Source organism: Saimiri boliviensis, chromosome 8, assembly GCF_048565385.1.
Source record: "Saimiri boliviensis isolate mSaiBol1 chromosome 8, mSaiBol1.pri, whole genome shotgun sequence".
Classification (NCBI taxonomy): domain Eukaryota; kingdom Metazoa; phylum Chordata; class Mammalia; order Primates; family Cebidae; genus Saimiri; species Saimiri boliviensis.
This window is the reverse complement of record NC_133456.1, coordinates 52,669,113-52,694,426: the sequence shown is the minus strand read 5'-3', so window position 1 is coordinate 52,694,426 and position 25,314 is coordinate 52,669,113. Positions and strand designations below refer to the sequence as shown.

At 39.8% G+C, this 25,314-nt stretch overlaps 1 protein-coding gene across 15 annotated transcripts in view; it reads left to right on the top strand.

Annotated features, from left to right (window-relative positions):
• CADPS (calcium dependent secretion activator) overlaps window positions 1-25,314 on the top strand; it is a 473,986-nt gene that overhangs the window by 421,168 nt on the left and 27,504 nt on the right. For all 15 annotated transcript variants that reach the window (XM_074404483.1, XM_074404482.1, XM_074404481.1 and 12 more), the window contains 2 exons: window positions 5,115-5,147; window positions 13,396-13,503. In XM_074404483.1, coding sequence (XP_074260584.1) covers window positions 5,115-5,147; window positions 13,396-13,503 — 141 coding nt within the window. The remainder of the gene's footprint in view (window positions 1-5,114; window positions 5,148-13,395; window positions 13,504-25,314) is intronic.

The following is a 25,314-nucleotide window of genomic DNA, read 5'->3' as shown; positions in this document are numbered from 1 at the left end:
TAAAATGGGAGTATTAGTGGGATCCCCCTCAAAAGGTTGTTGAGGCAGAAAGTGTGGAGCAAGCACCTTCACCCTGCAGCCCCTCATGTGGCGCCTGTACACAGTAAGTGTTCTTTGTTTCAGGCACATGACAACATGACCAGTCACTCCACTCACAGCTCCTCTTCCTAATTTATCCTTAGCCTCCATCAGCCTCTCCGGATTTGGGTCTCTTCTTCTAAGCTTTTTCCAGAACTGGCTCTATCTGGGGAGTTGCAGACAAGAGGGCTCATGAACGCTGCTAGAGAAAGGATATGTGTTGTCCCACCAGAGGGGACGGTCAGAAAGCAGGGAGTCCTGGGAAATGAAGTTCTGCTGAAGTTCTAGTTTTTGCCTCTCCTTTGAGGGCAGTTGAGATCCACCCTGGTCAAGATCCACCCAGACCAGGTATCTGGGGCAAGCCCTGCCTCCTCCCCTTTGTCTCCTGTCCCCTGGGGTACATGGCTATGGCTTGGTCCCAGCCATTAACAGGTTATGTTGTTGATTATAACCCAGGGCACTGGCCTGGGGAACTTCCTTCTCACTTATGCCCTCACATTTATGAGTCTACTCAACCATACTTAGGGAAGAGAACAGGTCTTTGCTGTTAGCCTCAATGTTTAGAGGGTGAGTTCTCAGTGTATAGGGTGTCACAGAATTGGCAGAAAGCATGCCAGACTGACAATCAGCTCAGACACCTGTTGGTAACCTGGGGAGATTCCAGCATTGTTTTTATAGCAAGAAATTGCCCGTGGGCCAGAGGTGGGAAGTAAAACAGACTGTCACCGCCGGACTGTGGAACATGTGCTTTGCCTACATCAGTAAGCCAATATTACCAGTAATTATGATAAGCATAGCTACATTTAGTCGAACCCTCTGAGTAGCATTATTATTGTCCCATTTCCAGAGGAGGCTCCAAGAAGTAAGTTAATGACTAGTCACCAAGATAAAAAATGGCAAAGCCAGAGTTTTAAGCTAGCTAATCCTGAACCCATTCTCGTAGCCACTTCACTAGATTTAAAGTTAAAAAGGAAAGCTACACAAATACACACTTTTGATAACCATCGATGGAAAAAAAGACATAAAGACAAAAAAAGCTACTATATTATATAGTGCTTTTTATGAAAGCTACTATATATGTGTTTTATTCACATATATCCACATTTATATACAATAAATGTATTTTATTTACATTTTTAAGAAAGCATTATATGTGTTTTATTTATCAAAACAATATCCAATTACAGTGGAAAACAGTCTTGTGTAGATGGTGAGGGCTGTTGGTTATTTGATTTAGATACAGTGTCTGGTGCATGCCTGGATTTTCTGGCAATAATTCCAAAGCTCTAGTGGGTTGAGAGGATCCGGTCATTCCCTTCTACCTGGAGTATAGCTGGCAAAAAGACATATTCGTATGGATAAGGATAACTTAAGAAAAGGTAATGCTTAAAGGGAGCACAGCTGACAGTGCAGGAAAAGATTCTGATCCTGATTCTGTCGATTTCTCCACTCTGCTACATTTATCTAGTATAAAGAATGTAACTGGTGACAACTTCCCACCTCTTAAGGGGACTTGAATCAGAGAATGAAAAGCAGCCTTAGATGTAACTCTCATATAGATAAAGAAGCAAATCCAAAGAAAAGAAAACCATATCCGGAGCCTTCTACCTAGCCTCTGCTTGAGCTTCTCCAGTGAGAAGGAGGTCTCCATGACCAGGCATGGTCAGTTCCTCGCTACACTGTGATAGCTGTTTAGACCTTTTTCTAGAACCCTGTAATTTTTCCCATTCGTTCTGATTCTATGCTCTGGAACCACTGTAAACAAATTCATTTCTTCTACACTGAAGTTCCTTAACTACCTACCTAGATATTATGGTTTCCTTTGCAATTAGCCCATCCTTTTCTAGCTAAAGCTCTTTCATTTTCCTTATAGAATATACTGCCAGACTCCCCCTTTTCCTCATCATCAACATCCTTCTTAAAGTTCAGTATCCAGTGGCCAGCCATAGTAGCTCATGCCTGTAATCCCAGCACTTTGGGAAGTCGAGGCAGGCAGATCACCTGAGGTCACGAGTTCAAGACCAGCCTGGTCACTATGGTAAAAACCCCATCTCTAATAAAAATACAAAAATTCACTGGGCCTGGTGGCAGGTACCTGTAATCCTAGCTACTCGGGAAGCTGAGGCAGGAGAATCACTTCAACTTGGGAGGTGGAAGTTGTAGTGATCTGAGCTGATGCCACTGCACTCCAGCCTGGGTGACAGAGCAAGACGCTGTCTCAAAAAAAAAAAGAAGTTGAATATCCAGAACCAAAAATGATACACACGTCTCTAAATAATAATAGACCACAATTTACCCTGGGTTCTTTTTTCCTGTAGTCATGGGATGGGAGGAGGATCAGTAAGACTAAGTGCAAATCATCATTTATTAAATAAAAGAACAATCCTAACAAACTGAAGGCTGTGCATGAAGGAGAGTGGATGATTTTCATTCATCACAGAAACTTGCCTCATCCCACATTGCCTGTAAAGGAATAGAATTTGGCTGGGGTCATTCTCCGGATTTTAACAGCATGTTAGTGGTAAATGGAGAATAGGTGTGTTTAAAGGTTGATCATTTCAGCAGTAGCAAAACCCCTACCAAATGCCATGCTTCAACATCACAGAGTACAGGAGGCACTTTCTAGCTGAGAATTATTATTTTGCCAGCACCGGCTCTGACCACTGATGCTAGAATTTGTCATACGTTTCTACCAGTATGAGGAGATCAAGGGTTCCAAGGGAGAAAGTTGGGCTCAGATGACCACGTGGGAGTCTTGGCTTCTCTGCCTTCTGGCTGTGATCATGCGCAAATACATTCTTTAAATTCTATGGATTTTAGGTTTCTTGATTATAAATAGATATGATTGAATAGCCCCCCTTTTTTGCAGGGTGGCTTAAAGAAGAAACTTCATGAAAGTGTTTTGCAAATGAAAAATATGACATAAATGTTAAATAATATTATACATGGGGAAGACATGATTTTAAAAAAAAAAAAAAAGGCAAGCCACCTTCTTTCCTGAACTAAGTTCTAGCATAGGAATGGAGAGAAAAGATTTGGGGCTTAGAATCTTTTAGTAGAAATGATAACTGTGCAAAATCTGGAGAGCCTGCCTCAAATCCCTTTAAGGACTAAGTGTGTTCCCCTTTACTCACTAGCCTCTGCAGGTGGTCAGCTTTCTATACAACTATGTTGGTTTTCAGACTGACCAGTGAAGTGGTTCCTTGATCCAATCTTGCCACTGCTTACTTCTCAATCAACCTGAAGCTAGAACTGGTCATTAGCTTTCTCTCATTCCTTCCCTCTGCAAATTTTCCCTGAGTTTCCTTTCTAAGCCAGGTACCAGGTGAATCAATGAGGAGACAGCCCTGAGCAAGACCAAGATATCCTTTGCTCTCATGACATTATAGGGGAGGTAGACATTGCACGAAAAGTTACTGAATCACAGTTTCAGCTGAATTGCAATCAGTGCTGCAAAGAACAAGTGTAGGGTTCTAAGAGAATCTGTAACAGGAGACTCCAGGAATCATCTTGGGTACTGGCAATGATTCAAGGAGATAGAATGCATTACCCTCTCAGTAATTACCTAATTGGTGTGTGTTCCTTGCTTTAAAGTTTACAAAGCACTTTCTCATCTGTTTTCTCACTTCATCAAGCTTTCAGCCCTGCAAAGTACACAGTATTGTCACCTTGGTCTAGAAATCTGGAAACGAAGGCTAAGGTACTTGGCATGATATCCCCAGGGTCAACGAGTTCTGAAACTGAAAGAACTTTTGACTCTAAATTCTGGGTTCTTTCCACCCGATCCTATTGGCTGTTTTCTCTTGAGAACTGACATTTTGGAAAGTAGCACTGAGAAAAGAGCAATAGAGGAAATCACTCCTCTGGGTACTTTTCTGGGAGACATTTGGGTGAAGCTGTGATTTCTAATATTGATCTCAGCCAAATTGCAGGAGGAAGCCTAGCTGAGATATGAAAAGACCTTCTAACTGCTTTTTGTGCATTGCAGCTTTGTAGTTTCCAGTAAAAACTGGAAACCCTCTCTGACCCCAAATGTAGCCCCTTGGTCTTAATTGTGCCTAGAGAAACATGTGTGACCTGAGTCAAAATGAAACACACAGAATATCAAACATACTCCCATAGGCTTTATTTCTCAAACCCAGCTGTTCATTGCCTCTCACAGCAACCAGAGCTCACCCACATTTGCTTATGAATTCATCATCTTAGCTGCCATTTGTTCTGTGTTTACATCCTGTACTAAGTGTGAATTCACCCTTATCAACCTGCTGAAATAGGTACTATTATTATTAATAACTCCATTTTGCATATGAGGCAACTGAGGCTCAGAGGAATGAGGTAACTTGTCCAAGGTCTCACAGCTTGTAAGAGGTAGAGTCGGGATTAGAACCAAGGTCTGACTCCAAACTCCATGCTCTCAAACATTACACTGTACCACACTACCACACTCCTCCTTACAAAACTAAAAATTTTGTAACTACTTCCTGCACTTCCCATCTGAATTTTTTAGCACCTAAACTCAGGAGATAAAATAGAGCCTTTGGACAGTTCCCCCCTGCCCACAGACACCCATCTCCCTCTGGGTTGAGGACATCCATCCTCTTAAAAATCTGAGTTAATGAAAAACTGAGAACCAAGGTATTTAGTTAGGACAGCCTGCAGCCAAATTACACAAAGACCCAAGAAGTAACAGCAGTCTTAGTTGTTTCACTAGACTGGTAAGCCCCCAACTAATCCATTTTGGTTTAGCTAGTCACTTTTCTCCTTTTCCAAGGGAGGGAGGAAAATGCAAAGCTCCCACTCCAGCAACAGAATCTGAATCAGTAAAATTGCGTTTGCATTCTCTCTTTCTGCAAATCAGTGGCTATGGCTTGAAAAAAAAATAGCAAACAGATTTTATTTTCTAGTACCTTTTTGTTTTTCCTGGTCAGCTCCGTGTGCCAGCATGTTGTTTTGATTCTGATGGGGATACAGCATTGAGCAGTGAACAATTAAACATAAACACCAGCCTCACTTCCATCCTCTTCTTTCCTCTTTAGGTGAAGGCAGCTTCCAAATATGTGGATGTACCTGTGAGTATTTGAAAATTGTTTCTTGTGGAGTTTTTTGTTGTTGTTGTTTTTCATTTTTATTTTTCGTTTTCATGAGAGTTTTGATAGTGCTACTCATAGTAATTGCTACTAGCTAAACTGTGTGTTTCTGACTTGGATCATCAGAAAGATGCCAAGAATATTTCGTAGTAGAATTTTTTTTTTTCAGATGAGAAGAAGGTATGGTTTCTTTTATCATGGAGAAGGTCCTGTTTGAGGGTAAACCCACTTCACTTTCACTTTCAGTTTCATTTTCATTGGTTCCTCTGGTGTTTCATTCTGTGTTCATCCTGTTCACCAACCCTCCTGTGTATACACCTTCAAAGGAGAGCCATGAAGCTAGAAACTTGTACAAGGGTGTCACTAATTTTTGTTAGGTTGGTGCAAAAGTAACTGTAGTTTTGCAATTAAAAGTAATTGTGGAAAACACAATTACCTTTGCACCAACCTAATAAAAAAACTAATAAATTCTAAATTTGTTCATTTTGGGGTCAGTTCTGCAATTGTTTTAAGAAAACCTCACAAAACTGCTTATAATTAGTGCAGGCCTCATTAATGAAGAGAGCTCTCAAAGTTCACAGATAAAGCACTCCAAGTTGCCCAAAATTTACATTTAAATTGAGGTTAAGTACAACACATGAATGCTAAAGTGTGGGATTACCTGTGATAAATCAGGATACATTTATAGACAGACTTTGCCCTGCCTATTAGCAAAATAAAATTGGAGCGATTTTAATATATTCCAGTAAAGCGAAAAAGAAAATGATTTTGTTTCTCCATTTCTAACAAAAGAGGTGTGAGTCTATTATAAAATATTAAATTTAGAGAGCTTATCTCAACAGCCACCAAGGGTCTTGTACTAAGCATTTCTCATTCTGAACGTGGTTAAGTACCCCCCTTGTTCAAATACTTATTTGTTAAAATTTGTTTTTTTCTAAAAGGATTTATATTAACATTTAAATTCATTTCCCCAGGAAGCTAAGTGTGTAATGGTTTATTGGCTTATTTCTCAAAGGAAGACAAAATAGAAAATTGGAGTGAATTTAGCATTAGCATATATTTTGTTTGTTTAATGAAAGAATGTACAATCAATAATTAGGCTTTGAATTTATATAATACTTCTCATCAACAAACCTCAGACTCCTTCATGTAGATAGTTCTTATAATGAAGAATAGTTAAAAAGCTCACATAACTGCAGCAGGGAGAGAAGTTAAGTATTTTACTTTCTCAAGCCCCCAAAGTATAAATTTTCCTTTCATGGGGAGCTAACTACTCAAATTCTCTGGCCCTATTTCTCCATCTTTAAAACAGAGATGATGATAATATCTAAGTCATGGGTTTGCTGTGGAAATTAAATGACACAACATACATAGAACATCCAGCACCATACCTAGCACTTATTAGGAATTTCATTGTAAGAGAAGGACACATGTGGTAGTGGTGGTGTGATGCTCACACTCTATTGAACACACCTGGATAGGGGATAAATTTGTTGACATCAGCCTTCGGCTCCACTGGTCTTCGGCAGTGATAGAAATTGAAATTCTAGGCTTTTGACCCAAAGATTTGGTAGCTGTGGTCTGTTCTCTATAGGATCCAGAGCAGGGGGGGTATCTCAACCAGGTTGGAACAGGTGACCTGTAGACATGGCCCAGACACCTAGAAAAACTTAATCCAGCCATTGATACTAGCATCAGGTTATGTTAGATTGAACCACATTAAATCAGCATATTGGTGAGGTCAAAGAAGTCAAATATTAGCCCTTTCCTATGGTTCAACCTAATAATTCCTGCAAGCTAGGTTCAGATTTATTATAAAGATGGGAGGACAGTAAACAGACTCTATATCCTAACACAGGGTGCCCAGATCTGTGCTCATTAAGTGTTTATGGATTAATTATGTTAAATTAGAAACCTCATTAGGTATATTAGTCCATTTATATGCTGCTATGAAGACTTAACACGAGACTGGGAAATTTATAAAGGAAAGAGGTTTAATTGACTCACAATTCAGCATGGTTGGAGAGGCCTCAGGAAACTTACAATCATGGCGGAAGGGGAAGCAAATATGCCCTTATTCACATGACAGCAGAGAGAAGAATGAGTAAAAGGGAAAAGGCCCTTAAAAAACCATCAGATCTCCTGGAAACTCACGCACTATCACAAGAACAGCCTGCAGGTAACCACCCCCGATTCCATTACTTCCCACTGGGTCTCTCCCATGACACTTGGCGATTGTAGGGACTACAATTCAAGATGCAATTTGGGTGGGGGCACAGCCAAACCGTATCATTAGGCTGTGAGGGAGCAAATTGAAATAGTAGAGTTTTCACACTCTTGGGGGCAGAAGAAGTTGGTGCAGCATGTCCCAAAATGTGGTACCTTTACCACTGGCGATACACAATATAACTACTACAACTGTTATTACAACCAAACCTTATAAAGCACTCACTAGAACAGTTTACATTTTATCTTCGCAATAACCTCACTTTAAAGATGAGGAAACTAAGGCACTGAGAAGTTAATTTGCTCAGGATCCCACATCGGGTTAGTGGAAGAGCTGAGATTTAAGCCAGTGCTCTTAAAAATTCTGCTATACTACAAGATAATTTCATCCAGTACATAAACAAACACCTTGATTTGGATAGTGGTAATTATTTTAGTGCATATTAGAAAAAGTATTTTTTTTTATTTTTTTGGGGAGGGGGCAGAGTTTCACTCTTGTTACCCAGGCTGGAGTGCAATGGCATGATCTCGGCCCACCGCAACCTCCGCCTCCTGGGTTCAGGCAGTTCTCCTGCCTCAGCCTCCTGAGTAGCTGGGATTATAGGCACGCGCCACCATGCCCAGCTAATTTTTTGTATATTTAGTAGAGACGGGGTTTCACCGTGTTGACCAGGATGGTCTCGATCTCTTGACCTCGTGATCCACCCACCTCGGCCTCCAAAAGTGCTGGGATTACAGGCGTGAGCCACCGCGCCTGGCCCAGAAAAAGTATTTTTTTTACCAGCTATTAATGACTTAAGACAAAGCTAAACTTTACATTAATTAACATATACTTTAATAGCTAATAAGATTAGCTATTATAACCAATAATAAACCTATTAGTAAATAAATAATATGCCTTTTTGTAAATAAACCAATAATAAACCTTTTAATAAATAAATAAGAATTTCATAGAAAACAATAGTACATAATACACATATATTCTCTATGTACATTGTTTATATATGGTGGATAATATTAATCATTTGCTTCTGAAATCAACCCTAGAAGGGAGTTAATACTATCATCCTGTTTTATAGCTGAGGAAACTGAGGCACAAAGAGGTTAATTAGCATGCCCGAGGTCACTTGGCGAGTAAGTGCAGTGTGAAGATCAGGTGCTGTCAGCTGGACCATAAAGCCTGCACTTCCAGGGGAGTGGTCGAGTTGTTAGCACTGGCTCCCAAGAGTCAATTATGTGCATCTCTCTCCAACCCTGCCTTCAGTGAGAGCACATTGGTAGCTCAAAATTAGTCTTGATGGGAGTATTTGCACCATGCAAATTGGCAAGCACTACAAATTAGGGCGTTTTGTTTTGTTGTTGGTCTTGAAGAGCCAGTTTGGGCCAGGCGTGATGGCTCACACCTATAATACCAGCATTTTGGCAGGCCAAGGTGGATGGATCACCTGAGGTCAGGAGGTCGAGACCAGCCTAGCCAACACTGTGAAACCCCGCCTCTACTAAAAATACAAAATATTAGCCAAGCATGGTGGTGTGGACCTGTAATCCCAGCTACTCAGGAGGCTGAGGCAGGAGAACCCAGGAGGCGGAGGTTGCAGTGAGCCAAGATCGCGCCACTGCACTCCAGCCTGGGCAACAAGAGCGAAACTCCATCTTGAAAAACAAAAAAGAGCTAGTTTACTAGCATACCACCGACTTGCCTATTAAGTCAGCAGTCCCAAAACCAGAATGTACACAGTAATACTTAGCAAAGTTTGGTTTTGGTTTTTATTAATTTATTTAGCTTTTATTATTTTTAATGGGCACATAATTGTTTTTATTTTATTAATAGCCCCAGACCCACACTTCCGGAGATTCTGATTCAGTCATACTGGGGTGGAGCCTGGATATTGCTTCCAATAAGTTTTTCACATGATTCTAATAAGTAGTACAAATTTGGAAACCAATGGACTAAGTCAGGGATTCTTGACTTTGGCTTCATATTGGAAACACCAAGGGAGCTTTTGCAAGCATTAATGCCCAGGTTGCTTGCCAGACAAAATTAAAACGGCATCTCTGGCATTCAGGGCCCAGGCATCAGTATTTTTAAAGCTCCCCAGTTCCTTCCTATTTGCAGCCAGGCTTAAGAACCATCACATAAAGTCATTTCTCCAGTCATTTCTACCTCTGAAGCCTCTGAGTTCACCTGTGTTCCCTATGAGCAACATGTATTGGTTTAGTTCCATGTGGGCACTAGCAGTTAGTCACCTTTGAGATTTGTCTCTTAATTATCCACACTACTAGAGAGAAGTTCTAGTACCAGTCATTTAAAACATTGCATAATCCCCAAGGCATATCTCTTTGTCTGAGATGTAGTTTTTGACTCATTGGAATATGTAGGAGAATTTGCATTCATAATTAGGACTTAACTTAGGATGCTGGACATTTGAGCTCATTTTTCACAAGCTCAGAAGTATTCTGGTAGGGGCAAGCTCCGATTAAAACGTTCTTCTTTTCCTGAGCCACAGAATTGCTTATTCACAAATTCTGTCTTCCACACGTGGTTGGAGTTAACTATACAGATATTTGTTTAAATGCTCTCTAAAATCTATGTCATATTCTATCAGGCTGTCAAAGCCACATTTGAAATAAACAATGTCATTATAAGAGACTTAAAAATATCTAAAAGTTTATCCCACTGTATGCAAGTAGCACTATGATATAAAAGCATAATCTAATAACATCAGCTGTCTGCTCATCTATATTTTTTAGCTATAACTAAGAATGAGCTTATTTGTGAAGTTTCTTATTTTAACTATTTTGATTGGAAATCTACTTGAAATGCATTACACATCCTTCCTGCCCTTTTAAACACGGTACTGACGATCATTTAATCTTTTCTCAGTGACTCAGGATCCCCATTGTGACCGTGTCTTTCCCCAGTGGCTGCATAGTGACCCGCTCCCCGCAGGGCCTCCTGAGATATAGGGGAGGCTTGCCCCTGCCCTCGATACTCCCAAACCCCAACGGTTGGTGAGTCTACACGTCTGGTGTTTGGTTAGGCAGCCTCCTCCCTCAGTGTCAGGCATACGGAAAAATGATAGCTCTCTTTTGTCCACACAGTTGTTTCAGTCCCCTCTTCCCTATTTCTGTTCTGTCAAGGGATGGAAACCAAACCTGTTGGAATTGGATGGGAGTGGGAGCTTGAGGACTCTATTATGAGAAAATGATACTTTTTTTTGTGCTGAGGCTTTATCATTTTTTGACATTGGCTCCTCTGGGTCCAATGTCTTGATTCTAGAGTAGATTCTAAAGGTAGGTAAGGCTGTGGAGTGGTATAATATTATGGGAGAAAAAATCATAGCAGTTTGTGTTTGTATTATAATATATGGCTTTCCAAACATTTTCACCTACATTATTCTAGCCGATGACCATAACAGTCCTTGAAGGTAAGTAGGGGAGCTGTTAGTAATCCCATTTTATAGATAGTGTAACTAAGGCCCAGAGAAGTTTTTTTTAACTCCTATTTTACAGAAAAGCTTAAATGATTTGCACAAATTCCAGTTGGCGCAAGATCCAGTGAAAATTCACACAGTGTGACTGAAGAGCTTGAAATAGGAGTTGGAGAAAGGATATGCTCATTCATTCTTGAATTTGTTTATTCAGCAAATATTTCCTGGGCACCTACTATGTGCTAGGTACCATTCTGTGTGCTGGAGATACAATAGAAAATAGGCCAAACAGAATTCCTGTGTTCATGGAGTTTATGTTCTAGTGAGAGAATACGGGCAGCAGACTAACAAATAGTGTGTAATGCAATATCAGCTATTGGTAAATGCTGTTGGAAAAAAATAAGTCAGAAGATAGCAAATCATGGAGTTTCTTAACTACCTCGGTAAGATGAACCACACTGATTTTTTAAAAATATCAGAGTTTTTAAAACTTGAATGAAATACCCCTTTGAAGACTGAAACTTCAGGGAAAGAGAAGGAATGGTGGAAATAAGCATCATCGTAGATCACTGTTTCTTCTAATATTTTGGGTTACTGATAGATCTGCTGCATTTGACTTTGCAGCTTAGCTCTAACATGGCTGCATGTGCCCAGGAAAAGGCCATATGGCCACAAGCATCACCAGGGGAGAAATGGAAACAATAATGATGAGTTTCTCAAGTCTTGCAGGTAGGGGTCCCCATCCCTACTGAGAATGCCCTTTGATGCACAGTTGCCAAAGGAAGAGAAGGAGAAAGGTGCCTGCTTAGAACTGATGGCTATCACTTACATCTCATTGGAGAACCTCTATTGTTTTGCAACATAAAACTGCAACAATTATAGGACCATCATGGAACCTGCTCAATCCATTCACTGAAAATTGCATGAAAGTGTAACACTTGACTACTGTGGCTTTGGGTTGTCCTCATTGTTTTTCAAATTAATACCTTGTCATTGTTTCAGCAGGTGTTAAGAAATGTTACTAGCATCCCAGGGGCCAAGCATTGGCCCTTTGCTTGATAATTGTTTGCTTTGTATCAGGAAAAAAAAAATACAGTCCTACTGTTTCTAAACCTTCCTCATTTTCACCCTGGAAATTACACAGAAGTGTTAACTAACTCCAATTTGCAGTGCCTGACAGTCACGTCTAGTAGAGAAATGATACTTTGTGATCTAAGGTAAATCACAGTAATGAAAACTAATCTTTTTAGTTATTAGCAAACATACATATCTACTGTGGAAATTTGAGGGGTTTGTGGCCACTCTCCTAATGACCTATATTACAGTGTTTTAATAGGTTTCTTTGGAGGTAACTTTGATTGTGACATCTCAAGCAGTGTGCTTTCTGCGTTTCTTTCTTTCTTTCTTTCTCTTTCTTTCTTTCTCTCTCTTTTTCTTTCTTTCTTTCCTCTTTTTCTTTCCTTCCTTACAATAAATCATTTCCTAACTGCAAGATGAACCACCTACTTACCTTTCCAGAAAATCTGATTTATTTAAAAATCAAATCTTCTCCTCCTCCTCCTCCTGCCTTTTCTTTTCTTCTTCTTTTTTTAATCCTTAGACTTTAAGCTGCACTGGAAGCAAAGACAAATGATTTAGTGTTTCCTCTGAGTGAACTAATTAATTAGCAAATACTATATCCACTCAGGTTAAGCTACACACACACACACACACACACACACACACACACACACACACGCATACACACACACATACACGAGACTTGGGTAGGAAAGGGTATAGATTGAAATACAGTTTTTTAACTTAGTATTTTCTCGATGATTTTTTTTTTTTTTTTTTTTGAGACAGAGTTTCACTCTTGTTACCCAGGCTGGAGTGCAATGGTGCGATCTCGGCTCACCGCAACCTCCGCCTCCTGGGTTCAGGCAATTCTCCTGCCTCAGCCTCCTGAGTAGCTGGGATTACAGGCATGTGCCACCATGCCCAGCTAATTTTTTGTATTTTTAGTAGAGACGGGGTCTCACTATGTTGACTGGGATGGTCTCGATCTCTTGACCTTGTGATTCACCCGCCTCGGCCTCCCAAAGTGCTGGGATTACAGGCTTGAGCCACCGCGCCCGGCTTCTCAATGTTTTAAAAGAGGAAAAGGGAATGGGAAAGCCATCACCCTTCTAATAATATATTAAAGGCAGACAGTGGAAGACCGTATGTTTGGGTATTCTTTAATGGGGGTTTCAATCCAAGGCAAAGTCAGAGAACATCTCTGGATTATGTAGTAAAGAGTTATCCATTAGATCAGTTTACTAAGAAAAAAATTAATCATAGAAAAATATTTTTAAAATCCTACAATCTCAATGCCTTTCTTAGCCAGGGCTTGATTTCTGGAAAGAGGAAGCAGTTCTAATGTCAATTTCTACCAGCCCAGGCTGTGGACAGTGATCCCGTGCCTACAGAGGTGATCCAACAGAAACATCGCAGGGTGTGTGGGGGCAAGGAGAGGGTAAAAATGAATGGTAACCAAGGAAGAGTGACTGTCTGAAAATTCATTTTCATGTTTTCCTGTTTCTTTACAGAAACCCGGGATGGATGTTGCCGACGCCTACGTGACTTTCGTCCGCCATTCTCAGGATATCCTGCGTGATAAGGTCAATGAGGAGATGTACATAGAAAGGTTATTTGATGTAAGTAAATGCCTTCTCCTCCTTGAAAACCAAGGAGGAGACCCTCCAAAATGTGACAAAATAAGAGACAGGAGGATAAGTCACATTTTGAGAAAATGGATTGGTTCTGATTCAAACGGAATCTTTTCCTCTCCCTCTGCCTTAGGCTCTTATCTGTCTGTGTCTGTTCTGAACGCACTCTGGTGTGGCAGTGTCTCAGTCCCAATCTGTGTGATACGTAGGACGCCGCACAGCCTCTCGGCAAGCAGGCTCATTCCTGCAGGAAGCTTGTGAGGCAGCTTTCTCTAACTGGCAAAGACCCCTCTTGGTCATGGTTTTCCTCCTTGCAATCTGGCCTTACTTTAGGGAAATGCTCTCGTCAGGGAGGCTGAGACCAACTCCCTCTCCTGGGAGTGGCGCCTCCCTGACACCAGCTGTGGCGTGCAGGTGTGCAGTAAATGTCTCATCGTTATCATTTCAAAGATAATTTCGTTCCTGGAAGACTCAAAATCCTTACCCCTGGATTTTGGCACACACTTACATTAGAGTTGCTCAGTCAGTTGAAGCTTAAACCATGGTGCCCCCTGCCTACCCACCGGCTGAAAATTTGCAAGCAGCAGCTGTACAAAAAAAAAAAAAAAAAAGAATACACTGGGCTGCAGACCCAGATCAAACTTCAGAAAATGTACATTTCAAAGGGTTAATCGTTTTTGAGCAATCTTATTTCCACTGGGACTGCATCTGCACGCAAAGCAAGCCACTGAGGCAAAAAGAAAAAAAAAAAGGAATCTGCTTCCGTCTCAAATTGCCTGTCTCTGTCAGGCCAAAGCAGACAGGGCTACCTCATTTAGCCGGATATTTTGTCTCGGGTTTCCACCGAATGTGCCAGTGTAGACCCGGCCAGAGTGCATGGAAGCTGATGTGCTTGTCTCCGTGTGGCTCTGAGTGTGCAGCCTACTTCTGTCTTGTGAAACGTGAGCTCCTCCCGTCCAGGTTTCCATATTTTTAGTGCCAACGCGAACATTAATGTTTTGGTCTACTATAGAATCCGTGTTCCTATTTTTTTTTTCTGTGATTATGTTCAGCAATTTATATTGAGTTTGTGTGTGTGTGTGTGTGTGTATGTGTGTGTGTTTTTTGTTCCACAGCTAAGTGAGCTCATTGTTGGCACCGCTTTCTGATTCTGCGGCTTCTGACTTTTATATGCTTTGTCTTCCAGCTCATTTGCTTTCCTCGTGTGTTGAAAGGCTCTTTTCTTTTTCTTTTTTTTTTTTTTCTTTTCTCTCTTTTCCAGTCATCCGCTTTCTCTGCTTGATACCCCTCTTTCCCCTGCATCACCTTTCCTCGACAAAACCCTTCTTTTTAATTCCCACCCGTCCTCTCTCAGATAAAATGGAACTTATCTCTCATGTCAAATGTTTTATCACATTATATCAAGTGGCATGAATTAGAATCAAATAATCTTCCTGTGTACATCTTCTAGCATGACCCACATCCACTGAGAATGCCTCATACATGCATAAAGCTCACCAGCGGGTCCTCCCCCTTCTCTGCATGCATGCCTTATATGAAAGTACTGAGCATAGAATGTTGGGGGCACAATCACCATCCAATAGGCATTGAAAACAGAGACAGGCAGGACCCTTGGGTCTGCAGTTAGGAATGTGGACACTCTGCTCATCTCCATTGAATTAAATTCCAAACCACAAATTTTCAAGAAGCCTGTGGATTGTTCTTTTCAATGCCTAGGTTGCCTTTTTTTCCCTTTGATCAGTATCTTCTGATTCTCAGTTTTATGTGGCCCGTGTGTGTGTGTGTGTGTGTGTGTGTGTGTGTGTGTGTGTGTGTGTTACTGTGTGAGTGTGTGTGAATAAGCAATAACCTTGTATTCTCTAAAACTTAAAAAATCTGATACTGAATTCGATGCTTAATCTGCAGTTTGCCTGTCACCTCATTGACAAATAATCCACCCTTGCTTCTCTTTTTTTAAATTAGAAGTACAAGCAAGGTAACCTTGTGGAAGGCAGCAAGGTGAATTATCTCTTTTGTGGCACTTCTTAAAGGAAAGTACAACCAAATCTTCATTTAAAAAGTAAAAGTGCAACCTTGGTTAGCACTGTTGGTAAACTGGACTTGCCTGACTGTTGAGGACCACAGGCAAAATTAAGCCCTCCAGCCTTTAATGTAAATTAATAGGAAAAAAGAAACATTACTGAGAATTTTTTTTCTGAAAGCAAATTATAGTTAGGGTCATTCAAAAATTCCCAAGTACCTCCAGTCTCTTGTTGAATTTCATCGATCAGCATAAAATGGCATTCGTAACATTGTGGAAACCCCCACAATTTAGTATTATGTTGTCCCAATTTGGTTTTCCCAGGAGAGTCTTAGTTATACCCCCCGAGTATATCTGATTGTAAAGGCTTAACTATTACAGTCATGTATTGCACATCACTCCCGGCCCCATGGAAAAAAAAAATTTCAGGAGCTTGTTTAGATATAACAAGTGTCTTTGCCATTTACTTTCTTACTTTCTAAATAACCTGATGTCCTAATTTACAGAATATTGGTGCTAGGCAACCTAACTGACATGCAAAAAAAGTTATTGAATCTGTCATGGATTTAAAACATTTGTCATTTAAAAAACCCAGAGCTTCTCAAAAAGCTTCATTACCATGCAGCCTCAGTAATTTAATTCAGTACTTACTGTTTTTCTATAATCTAGCAGCAAAACATCAGATTACCAACATGTTTGATTATTTTCGGCTTCTGTTTCCTCAAGCATGGTGTTTATTATTATTATATATTTTTCGTATATATGCTCTGCAAGACTCTTGTGTCCACCAAGCTAAACAAGGGAATAGGAATATCAAGGCAGAAGGGTCTGTGAAAGCTGCCACTCTAAATTTCTTGCTGCAAATGAACTTATTCTTTAAATTCCATTCATTAATGATAGCGGTCCTGGGGCAAGTTTCTAAACAATTGGCAGAAACCTATTGAGAAAGACTTGTTGATCTGTGAAATTTTTCTTCCAAATTGTTGCATTTTGATAAATGGCAAAAATGAATAATAGCAAATTAACATTTTGAATGAAGAAAAGTAATCTATATCTCCGAGATTGTTTGCTGTTTGGGGGTTGTTGATTCTGACTGTTGTGTCATTCTCTGGTTTTTAGTTCCTGCTGGCATCTGTCATTCAGAGGCATGTTCTAAGAGTTCCTGTTGTGTTTTTAATTGTGTTTCAAGTCTCGGTTTTATTTACCTGATAAGTCCTTTAAGTTGTTGTTATTTGGTATTGTTCCCTTTTTTGCCCTTCTGAGTGTGCCCTTGTAGAAAAGGCTGGATGGTTTTAGTGTGTGTTTGTATTTGAGAATATTTGGATTAATAGCTGGTCATTTAATGGTGCATTTTCTGCTTTAACTAGGCCCCTACCCCGTGCTCTATGAGCTGGTTTTCTCTCTGCCACGTCATTGTACTTTTGGCTGGAAGTGGGTGCTTGTGGGAGATTATCGGCATAGCATTTGGGACTCTATATTTGATGTTCTGCATTTTTATCTATTTTATTACGTAACTTAAGAACAGGCGTTCCAAATTCATCTTCACCAATTTTTTTTTTTTAACCAGGCATTCTCTAGGTTTATTGGAGAAATACATTTGGACATAATGTTGCCTAACGGGTTTGTTTTTGCAGTTAAGATTTCCCTGTTTATTAATATAATTGGTTTACATAGTCTTTCTATAAAAAATACTAATGACTTTTGTGATAAAGCATCTAAGAAAAAAAAACTAACCAATCCAAGACAAAGTGCTGATCAGAAAAGAATCCGCAAACTGTTTCCCATAATATTTCAGCTGTGCAGCTGTCCATTTTTTGTCTGTTTCTATAATTTTTTTCTTAAAAAAACCAAAGTATAATTGTATATAGTTTTCACTTGCTACGAAATAATAGTTTGTAATATTTTGAAACAAAACAGTCTGAGATTTAAAGCAAGATAATATTCCCATCTACAAAAAAACAATGAATTCAAATATATTAAAGATGCTGCATTTTTAAAAGAAGATCAGACTGCTGTGAGACTCAAGTGGAAGTTTGGCCTTCTTGAAAATTATTGTTGACATTCAAGGAAAACATAAAACATGGATATGAAATAATCTCCATACAACTAAAGCAGCAGCTACAGGGGAAAACACAAGCTCAAGAAATAACTTGAAGACAATGATTTAAAGTTGGAGTGTCCATAAATCATGCAGATGGCTTCCCCCCCTCTTCTCTAGTGATTAATTCAACATCTTCCCCAAAATAAAAACATGCTTTTTGAAATTAGAGATCAGATCATCAAGAGAAGCACCTAAGATTTCAAGGTCTAAACAAAAATTAATTTTCTTTCCTCCTTGTACTTCTTGAAGACACAGACTGAGAAGAAAATCGGGATTAAAAGAGATGTGCTTAGGGTGAATTCATCTGCTTAAACCTCACAGGCTCGGAGATGAGTGATTAAAAAGCCATCTCGAACTTGGATGGAATCCACATTGGTGGTAATGCTGCATCCACGCTGGCTTTCTTCAGGCCCCGTGTCATTGTGAACCAGGCCCAGGGAACATTTGACTGGAGATGATACATGGATTATATAGGTCAATTATACACTTAATCTGCCTTCTGGAGGATTAAGTATTTGCAGATTGACTCTGCATTTGGCTTCTCCGTGGCAGTTATCAGATCAGGAAAGGGCCTCTTACCAAACCACCTCATAAGAACTTAATCAGGCAGTGTGGTCAGCTTCCGAAGGGGCTGCTGCTCAGTATTCTTTGCCTCACACGGATTTTAATTTGTTGTTCCATTTTCAAATCGTGTATTTGTCCAGTTTATGTGGCAGAATGATAATTGAGTGTGACTATTTCCCTTGAAAGGGGTAATCTGAAAGATGAAACCTTTGCCTATCAAAACATACTTGCTATATTTTTATATGAAACCACAGATAACCTTATTTTAACAACATTATTAAATTGCTCAAGCACCATACATGTAGCATCTATCAGTCAAAGGAGGAATCATCCTGCTGGAGGATGAAATTACCAAATACTAGGCTACTAGGAGAGCATTACGCTGTATCTATAAGGTATATCACCAGCTGTCCAGGTAAAGGAAACCATTTCCAAAAATATGAAATGGGAAAAGGTGCAGAGGATTCACTAATACAGTAAGTTGTACTTCTAAGGGGCTGATTAAAGAAAATCAAGGCATATGGCATTCTAGACACTGAGACAGTGAGTTATCTCCTCTCTAAGCAATAAGCAGACTTGAGTGCCCTGAATGGGACTTACTGTGCAGTGATCATAGGCCCTGCCTCTGGATCCTTCAGACCTGATCCTTACTAGCTGGGTGACCTTGAACAAGGCATTTAATCTCTAAGAGCCTCAGCTGATTCATCTATATAACAGGGATGATAATCGTGGAGTTATTATGAGGGTGAAATGCCATATGCATCTGCAGCATCGAGCTCTAAGGAAGCATTGGTAAGTGTCAGCCACCACCACCACCACCACCATCATCATCATCATCATCATCATCATCACTGTCATCATCATCATCAAAATGGAAATGCTTCTCCCAGCCCTCATTTTTTCCTTAATAAGCAAAGCTTCATATCCATGTTAAGGTGCTGTAAGAGTCTCCCCATCACTTTAAGACATTAACCCCAAGTTTGCTTAGAATTGCTTGATGTACAGCAGCCTGGTACCTTTTTCACTTTTGGTAAAAATCTTTCTGAAACAGGCAAAATAACGATGGTCAGGAGTGGGGCTTTGAAGTAAGACGGATAGAAGGAGGAAACTCGGTTTTGCCACTTTTGAGCTTTCTAACCTGGGGTCAGTTATTTCACCTTCCTGAGCCTCAATTTCCCCATCTGTAATGAAACTGGCTTCTTACAGTTTTCATGAGGACTAAATGATATATTGAATGTAGACAGGCATAGTTAAAAATTCAATGAGTCTTTTTTCATCGTCATCCTTATCATCTCATAGAACTACTTGTTCCTTCAAGTGATTTTGAAATAACCTAGCTCTACCCCCTCAACAAAACCACACTGCATTGCCAAATAAATCAGAATTAACCTTTGGAACTTCAGGAGTTTTGGCGGTGAAGGCAGAGGGAGGGAGTAGTTAATACCTTTTACTATTAAAATGCAGCATATGTATATTGTAGACATTTAGAAAATATAGCTAAGCAAAAAAAAAAAAAAAATGTATTCCCAGCACTCACAGATTATTATCTGTGGGTTTATCTTTTGGGATCTTTTTCTGTAATTATATATATTATGTACTTTTTTTCTAAAATGAGTAAGCAAAAAATTTGCTTTTTGCAGTTAATAATCACTACTTCTCATGTCAGTAAATGTTCCTCTAATACACTGTATTCAAAATTCCCCATTTGTCCCCAAAATATTCTTTACAGCTGGTTTGTGCAAACTAGGATTTGATGCAGGGCAGGGCTGTGATGCCCCCTAAATTTATTTTGAACAAGCACTGGCCCTTTTTTCATGATCTTGACTTGTTATAGGGACTGCCGTGCCAATTGTTCTGCAGACTGGAGGAGTTTATTACTATCTAAACATAGAACTGATTTGCTGAGAAAAAAAAAAAATCAAGCTGAATTCAACCAAGTAGTTCTTTTAAACATAATTAGTAACTTAGCAGAATTCAACCAGGGTTTTTTTTAAGCTGTTCTCTGTATGTAAGGAAAACTTCTGAAGTTAGTTACAAAAAAAAGATGGGGGGGGCGGGGCTAAACTGTAAGAAACTCACAGAGGCCAGGGTACAAGGTGCCTATGTGAAGAGGTTCAGAGATTTTATCTACTGGAATAAGGCACAGCTATGTGAGCTGGGTGGGTAAATCAGAGGTTCACAGTCCAGCATTTCTTGTGTCACTGTAACTGCTTTGAAGTCTTAGACTCGTGACTTTGACACACACATCCCCATACTATTGGGAAGGTTCCTTTGTTAATTCTACCGGGATTTTCCCTGAGGTTATCAATCTGAAATTAAGCCCTTCAAATCAGTCTGAAGCTGAGCCTTTCCATACTCTTTAGATCAAATTTTAATTGAACTGTGACCTCATCTTTACCATCCTCAATTATGAAGCTAAAGAGCATGTCTGCCAGGCTACTAGGACATCCCTTAGAATCTATGAGATGACGCATATTGAAACTGGAAGCTAATCCAAATGAACTGGGAACGGCATTTAGAGGAAGAAGAGACAGTTGATTCTTTCACCTATTTTTGAGCCCCAAAGTAAATTCTGGCAGTTAAATCATGGCCTAAGCCATGCATTACAGCTGTAGAGTGTCATTTCCCAAAAGGAATAAAGCAATGGGAGACAAGTTGGGGAGGAAATGAGAAGCCCATCCCTCTTTCACCTTGATTGGTAACATGACCTACTGAATATTGTTACATAATGGGTATCTATATATATGATATGTATTTTAAAATAGGGTATATGTGCATGTGTTTGTATGTATATAAGATATATACCTTATTAGGGAGTTAAGTTTCCTTGGCTGAGGAAAACCATATATTCGGTCCCAATCTAAACTCTACTTGGGTTCTTGGAAGTGAACCTCAGGATACTTCCAAGCTAAAACTATAAAACAATCCAAGTCCTTCTTCATGACTTAGACCTTCCAGTGCCATTCAAATTCCCAGTGTCTTCATGCATTCTCTACCTCCCACCATCCAAATCTGCTTTTAACAGATTTGATCATTCCTCTTCTATTAGGATGAGGAGGAGATGAATAGTGTTTTGATGCTTCTGATGCCCTGTTGCAGTGAATATTATTCAAATGTCAATCCCATCTTACCCCATGGACTTCACGATAATAAGTAAATGATAACAATTAATTCCTTTACTTTTGGAGTCTTAGGTATAGAAACACATTTCTATTCCACATAAACTTGGGAATGCTTCACTCCCTGCCTGGGTAATTTCAGCTTTCAGCAATCCTGCATACAAAATATAAGGGACATTAATAGATTTGGATTAATCATGTTAAGTGGATTATTACTATTCAAAAGAAACTGACGGGTTTTTTGTTGTTGTTGTTGGTATCCTCACAGATTTACATTTCTGTAGCATATCTTCAAGTAGTTTTCTAATCTAGCTATTTCCTTCCAAAGCCATTCATAGAAATAGATCTCTTTTACTTTCGGGCAAACCTTACAGAAAGCCAGTCTTGAATTTTCTCTGGAGCTTGTAGGCAATGAAGAGTTTTGCTAAGTGTCTTTATCAGAACAGCTTTCTGTGTTCCAGAAGACATTTGGTGAAGACAGTTAATTTGTTTTCCTTTCCAGAGGAGAATGTTCCATTAATCATTCTAAGAAGCCAAGCTGATTGCTCTGTTATGTTAAGGTCACAGTATTCTTGTTAACATGACCCACACAATACTTCTGTGTCTTAGAACAGGATATTTTTTTCTTATGGCAGACTTATGGCATGGAAGCAGTAAGCGACAGACTCAAACACACTACACATGTGCAAGTATGCATGTGCACACACACACACACACGTGCGCGCGCACACGCACACACACAGAATAGCCAAAGCACATTTTGTGGAACAAATATTATCACATTGCATTGCAGGAGATGAGCTATGCTAAATCCTCAAATACTTCTCATTTATTAACCAAATAACTATATCTCTCGCTGCTGGGCTCCAGATAGGCTATCAAAAGATTTCACAACCAGTACCTAGTGATATAGTTACTGCTCTAATTATTTTAATGAATGAATTTAAATTATCATGCATAGGTTCTTGTTATTCAAAGTGTGATCCACAGGCCCTCAGCTTCAGCATCATCTGGAAGTTTGTAAGAGATAGATATCTCAGCCCTAACCCCAGCCCAAATGAATCAAAATCTGCATTTTAGCAAGAACCTCTTTGATTCAAATGCACATAAAAGTTTGACAAATACTGGGCAAGATCAATTACTTCAAACTGATTTGCCCCAACTCACAGTAAGAAACAAATTTTATATTGCAACCCAGTGCACATGTACGCACACATGAAACAACAGTTTATAAAACAGTATTTACTCTTACTATGTGATGCAATCTGACATTTCCTGTTTTTCTTTCAAAATTTTCAGTGGTAACAGATTAAATGATTCTACTACACACGAATAAGTTTACAATCCTCAGTTTTAAAAACACTTCTAAAGCAAAGTTTCTCATCCTTGGCGCCATTGACATTTTGAGCCAGATAATTGTTGTAGAGTGCTAGTCTGTGTATTAAAGGTTGAGGAGCATCCCTGGTTTCTCCTCTAGATACCAGTAGCAGCCACTGTCCTTTTTAAAATGAAGAAAATGTCTCCAGATATGGCCATAATTCCCACAGAAGGCAAAATCATCCCCATTTGAGAACCGCTGATCTGGATGAACTAGAAAAGAGGTTACCACTAAATGCGTACAGGCAGACCTTCCTCTCTGGATGTAATACAGCCCTCTGCCACCCCCATCATCATACAAAAATGTGATGAGTATGATATAGCAATAACAACAAGGTTGAGCTAAGGAATTATTAAAATGATGACTCAAGAAGTCCATGTGTCCATCTGGGAGTTAGCTTTGGAGCCTGTGCCAGTCTCTGAAGGAGATTATTTGAGGGACTTCATGCAATGATGGGAAAAACTTGTGAGATATCCAGGACACTCTTCTGCCCACACTGTATCCAGAAGAGTCCCACTTGGAGCCAAAGGAAGGAACTGGAACAGCACTTTAGATCAGCAATACAGCTTCCCGCTTTGGCCTCCCTTGATTACTTCTCTTTCCTTTCCTTTTTATAATTCCACCCGGACCTTGATTTAAAAAAAAAAAAAAAAAAAAAGGCTTGCTTCCACCAGGTGGCTGCAAGTTATTTTTGTGTGTCCAAAAACCTGAAAAGAAGGCTCAACTTAAATACTTCATTCATTCCAAATTCCCAATTCAGAAGAGAACAGTTAACAGCCTCCTGTTCTTCTGTTAAACTCCTGCTGAGTTGACTAAAAATCCAGTTAATAGAGTCTAGTGATTTGCCTCCAGTGTGAATATTCCTGTATCAAAAGGCTTACAATGATAGTGTCACTTGCCATATTGGGTTGCCTTGACTGCCTTTGGCAGAATTTTTCATTCTGACCATCCCTGGACTAAAGCCAGTTACCAACAAAGCTCCAGGTCTTGCCCAGGATGGGAGTATTATTAATTACCAGATCTGTATGCCAACCAAGGTATAAAGCCCCTCTCATTATTTGTGTGGAAAAAAAAAAAAGATTTTTTTAGAGAAGAACAAATAATATGTAAAGTAAGCAAAGTTAAATGCATGAGTTGCTTTCTAGTGAAGTTCTTTAAAATCATCATTTAAGGAAGAGAAATATCACTCCCTTTTGTTCAGAAAATTCATTCTTTGGCCTAGGAAATCATTCTGTTAAAGAGAAAAGACTCAGTTATTAGGTGCTTCATTAGTTTGGGGAACTCTGAGTCAGTCTTCTCTCGGTGGTGATTTTCGTCCTGCAGAGGATTTTTGGCCATGTCTGGACACATTCTTGGTCGCGACAACTTGGGGGTTGGGGGCATGTTACTGGCATCTAGTGAGGAGAGGCCAGGGGTGCTGCTGAACCTCCCGTAGTGCATGGGACAGCCCCCACAGCAAAGAATGATCCAGCTCAAAATATCAATCGTGTAGAGAGATTGAAAAACCATGCTCTATAATACTTCCACCTACACCAATCATTTGTCTTCAGTGAATAGATTATTTGCGTTTTTGCGGGGTTTTGTTTGTTTTTTGTTTTGTTTTGTTTTGTTTTGTTTTTTGAGACAGAGTCTTGCACTGTCACCCAGGTTGGAGTGCAATGGCACAATTTTGGCTCACTGTGACCTCCACCTCCCAAGAGCAAGCAATTCTCCTGCCTCAGCCTCCCGAGTAACTAGAATTACAGGTGCCCGCCACTGTGCCTAGCTAATTTTTTGTATTTTTAGTAGAGACAGGGTTTCACCGTGTTAGCCAGGCTGGTCTTGAACTCCTGATCTTGTGATCTGCCCAGCTCGGCCTCCCAAAGTGCTGCGATTACAGGAGTGAGCCACCGCACCCGGTGATTATTTGAGTTTAAATCATGAGCATGATCTGTGGGTCATCATATCATCAAGGGACTCCAGCGATTGTCTCTAAAGGATATTCTACCTGGTACATATCTCAGAAATTAGTCTCCCTTTTGATAAACTTCATCCAAAAACATTTTTTTAGGAGCTTAAAAAGTAAAAATCAAGCAGTCCTTAACACCTAAGTTTGTCAGCTTGAACTTAACTCTCACTTGTGTATAGTTCCCATGGAGTACCAGTGCTTTAACAAAAAGTCCGATCTTGTCAGTTCAATGAGTCACTATGGCTTCCTTCTACTGAAAGGTGCCCTGTCAGCTTTTCAAGGGACTGGTTCCTTTGTATCAAGCAGATGTTAGGAGTATAGGCTTTGCAGTCAAACATTTCTAATTTAATTCCTGGGTCTGTCACTTACTAGCTGTGTGACATCAAGTAAGCTACTTTACCCTCTCCAAGACTCGATTTTCTTCTCAGTAAAAAATGTAGATAAAAACAGTAGGTAGCTCTTTGAATTAGGAAGACAATAAGGGAACCCCTCTGAAGCCCAAGCCACAGTGCATGGTACGTAGAAATGACCCCATGAATGTCTCTTCTTACTGTTGTCATCATCAGTAGTGGTAGTGATGTAAAAAAACGAACACACATCCTTTCCTAATACTGAGGTAGGCTTTGTAGCAGAGAGAAAAGTAGCGGTACATTCCACACCAACAGGGAT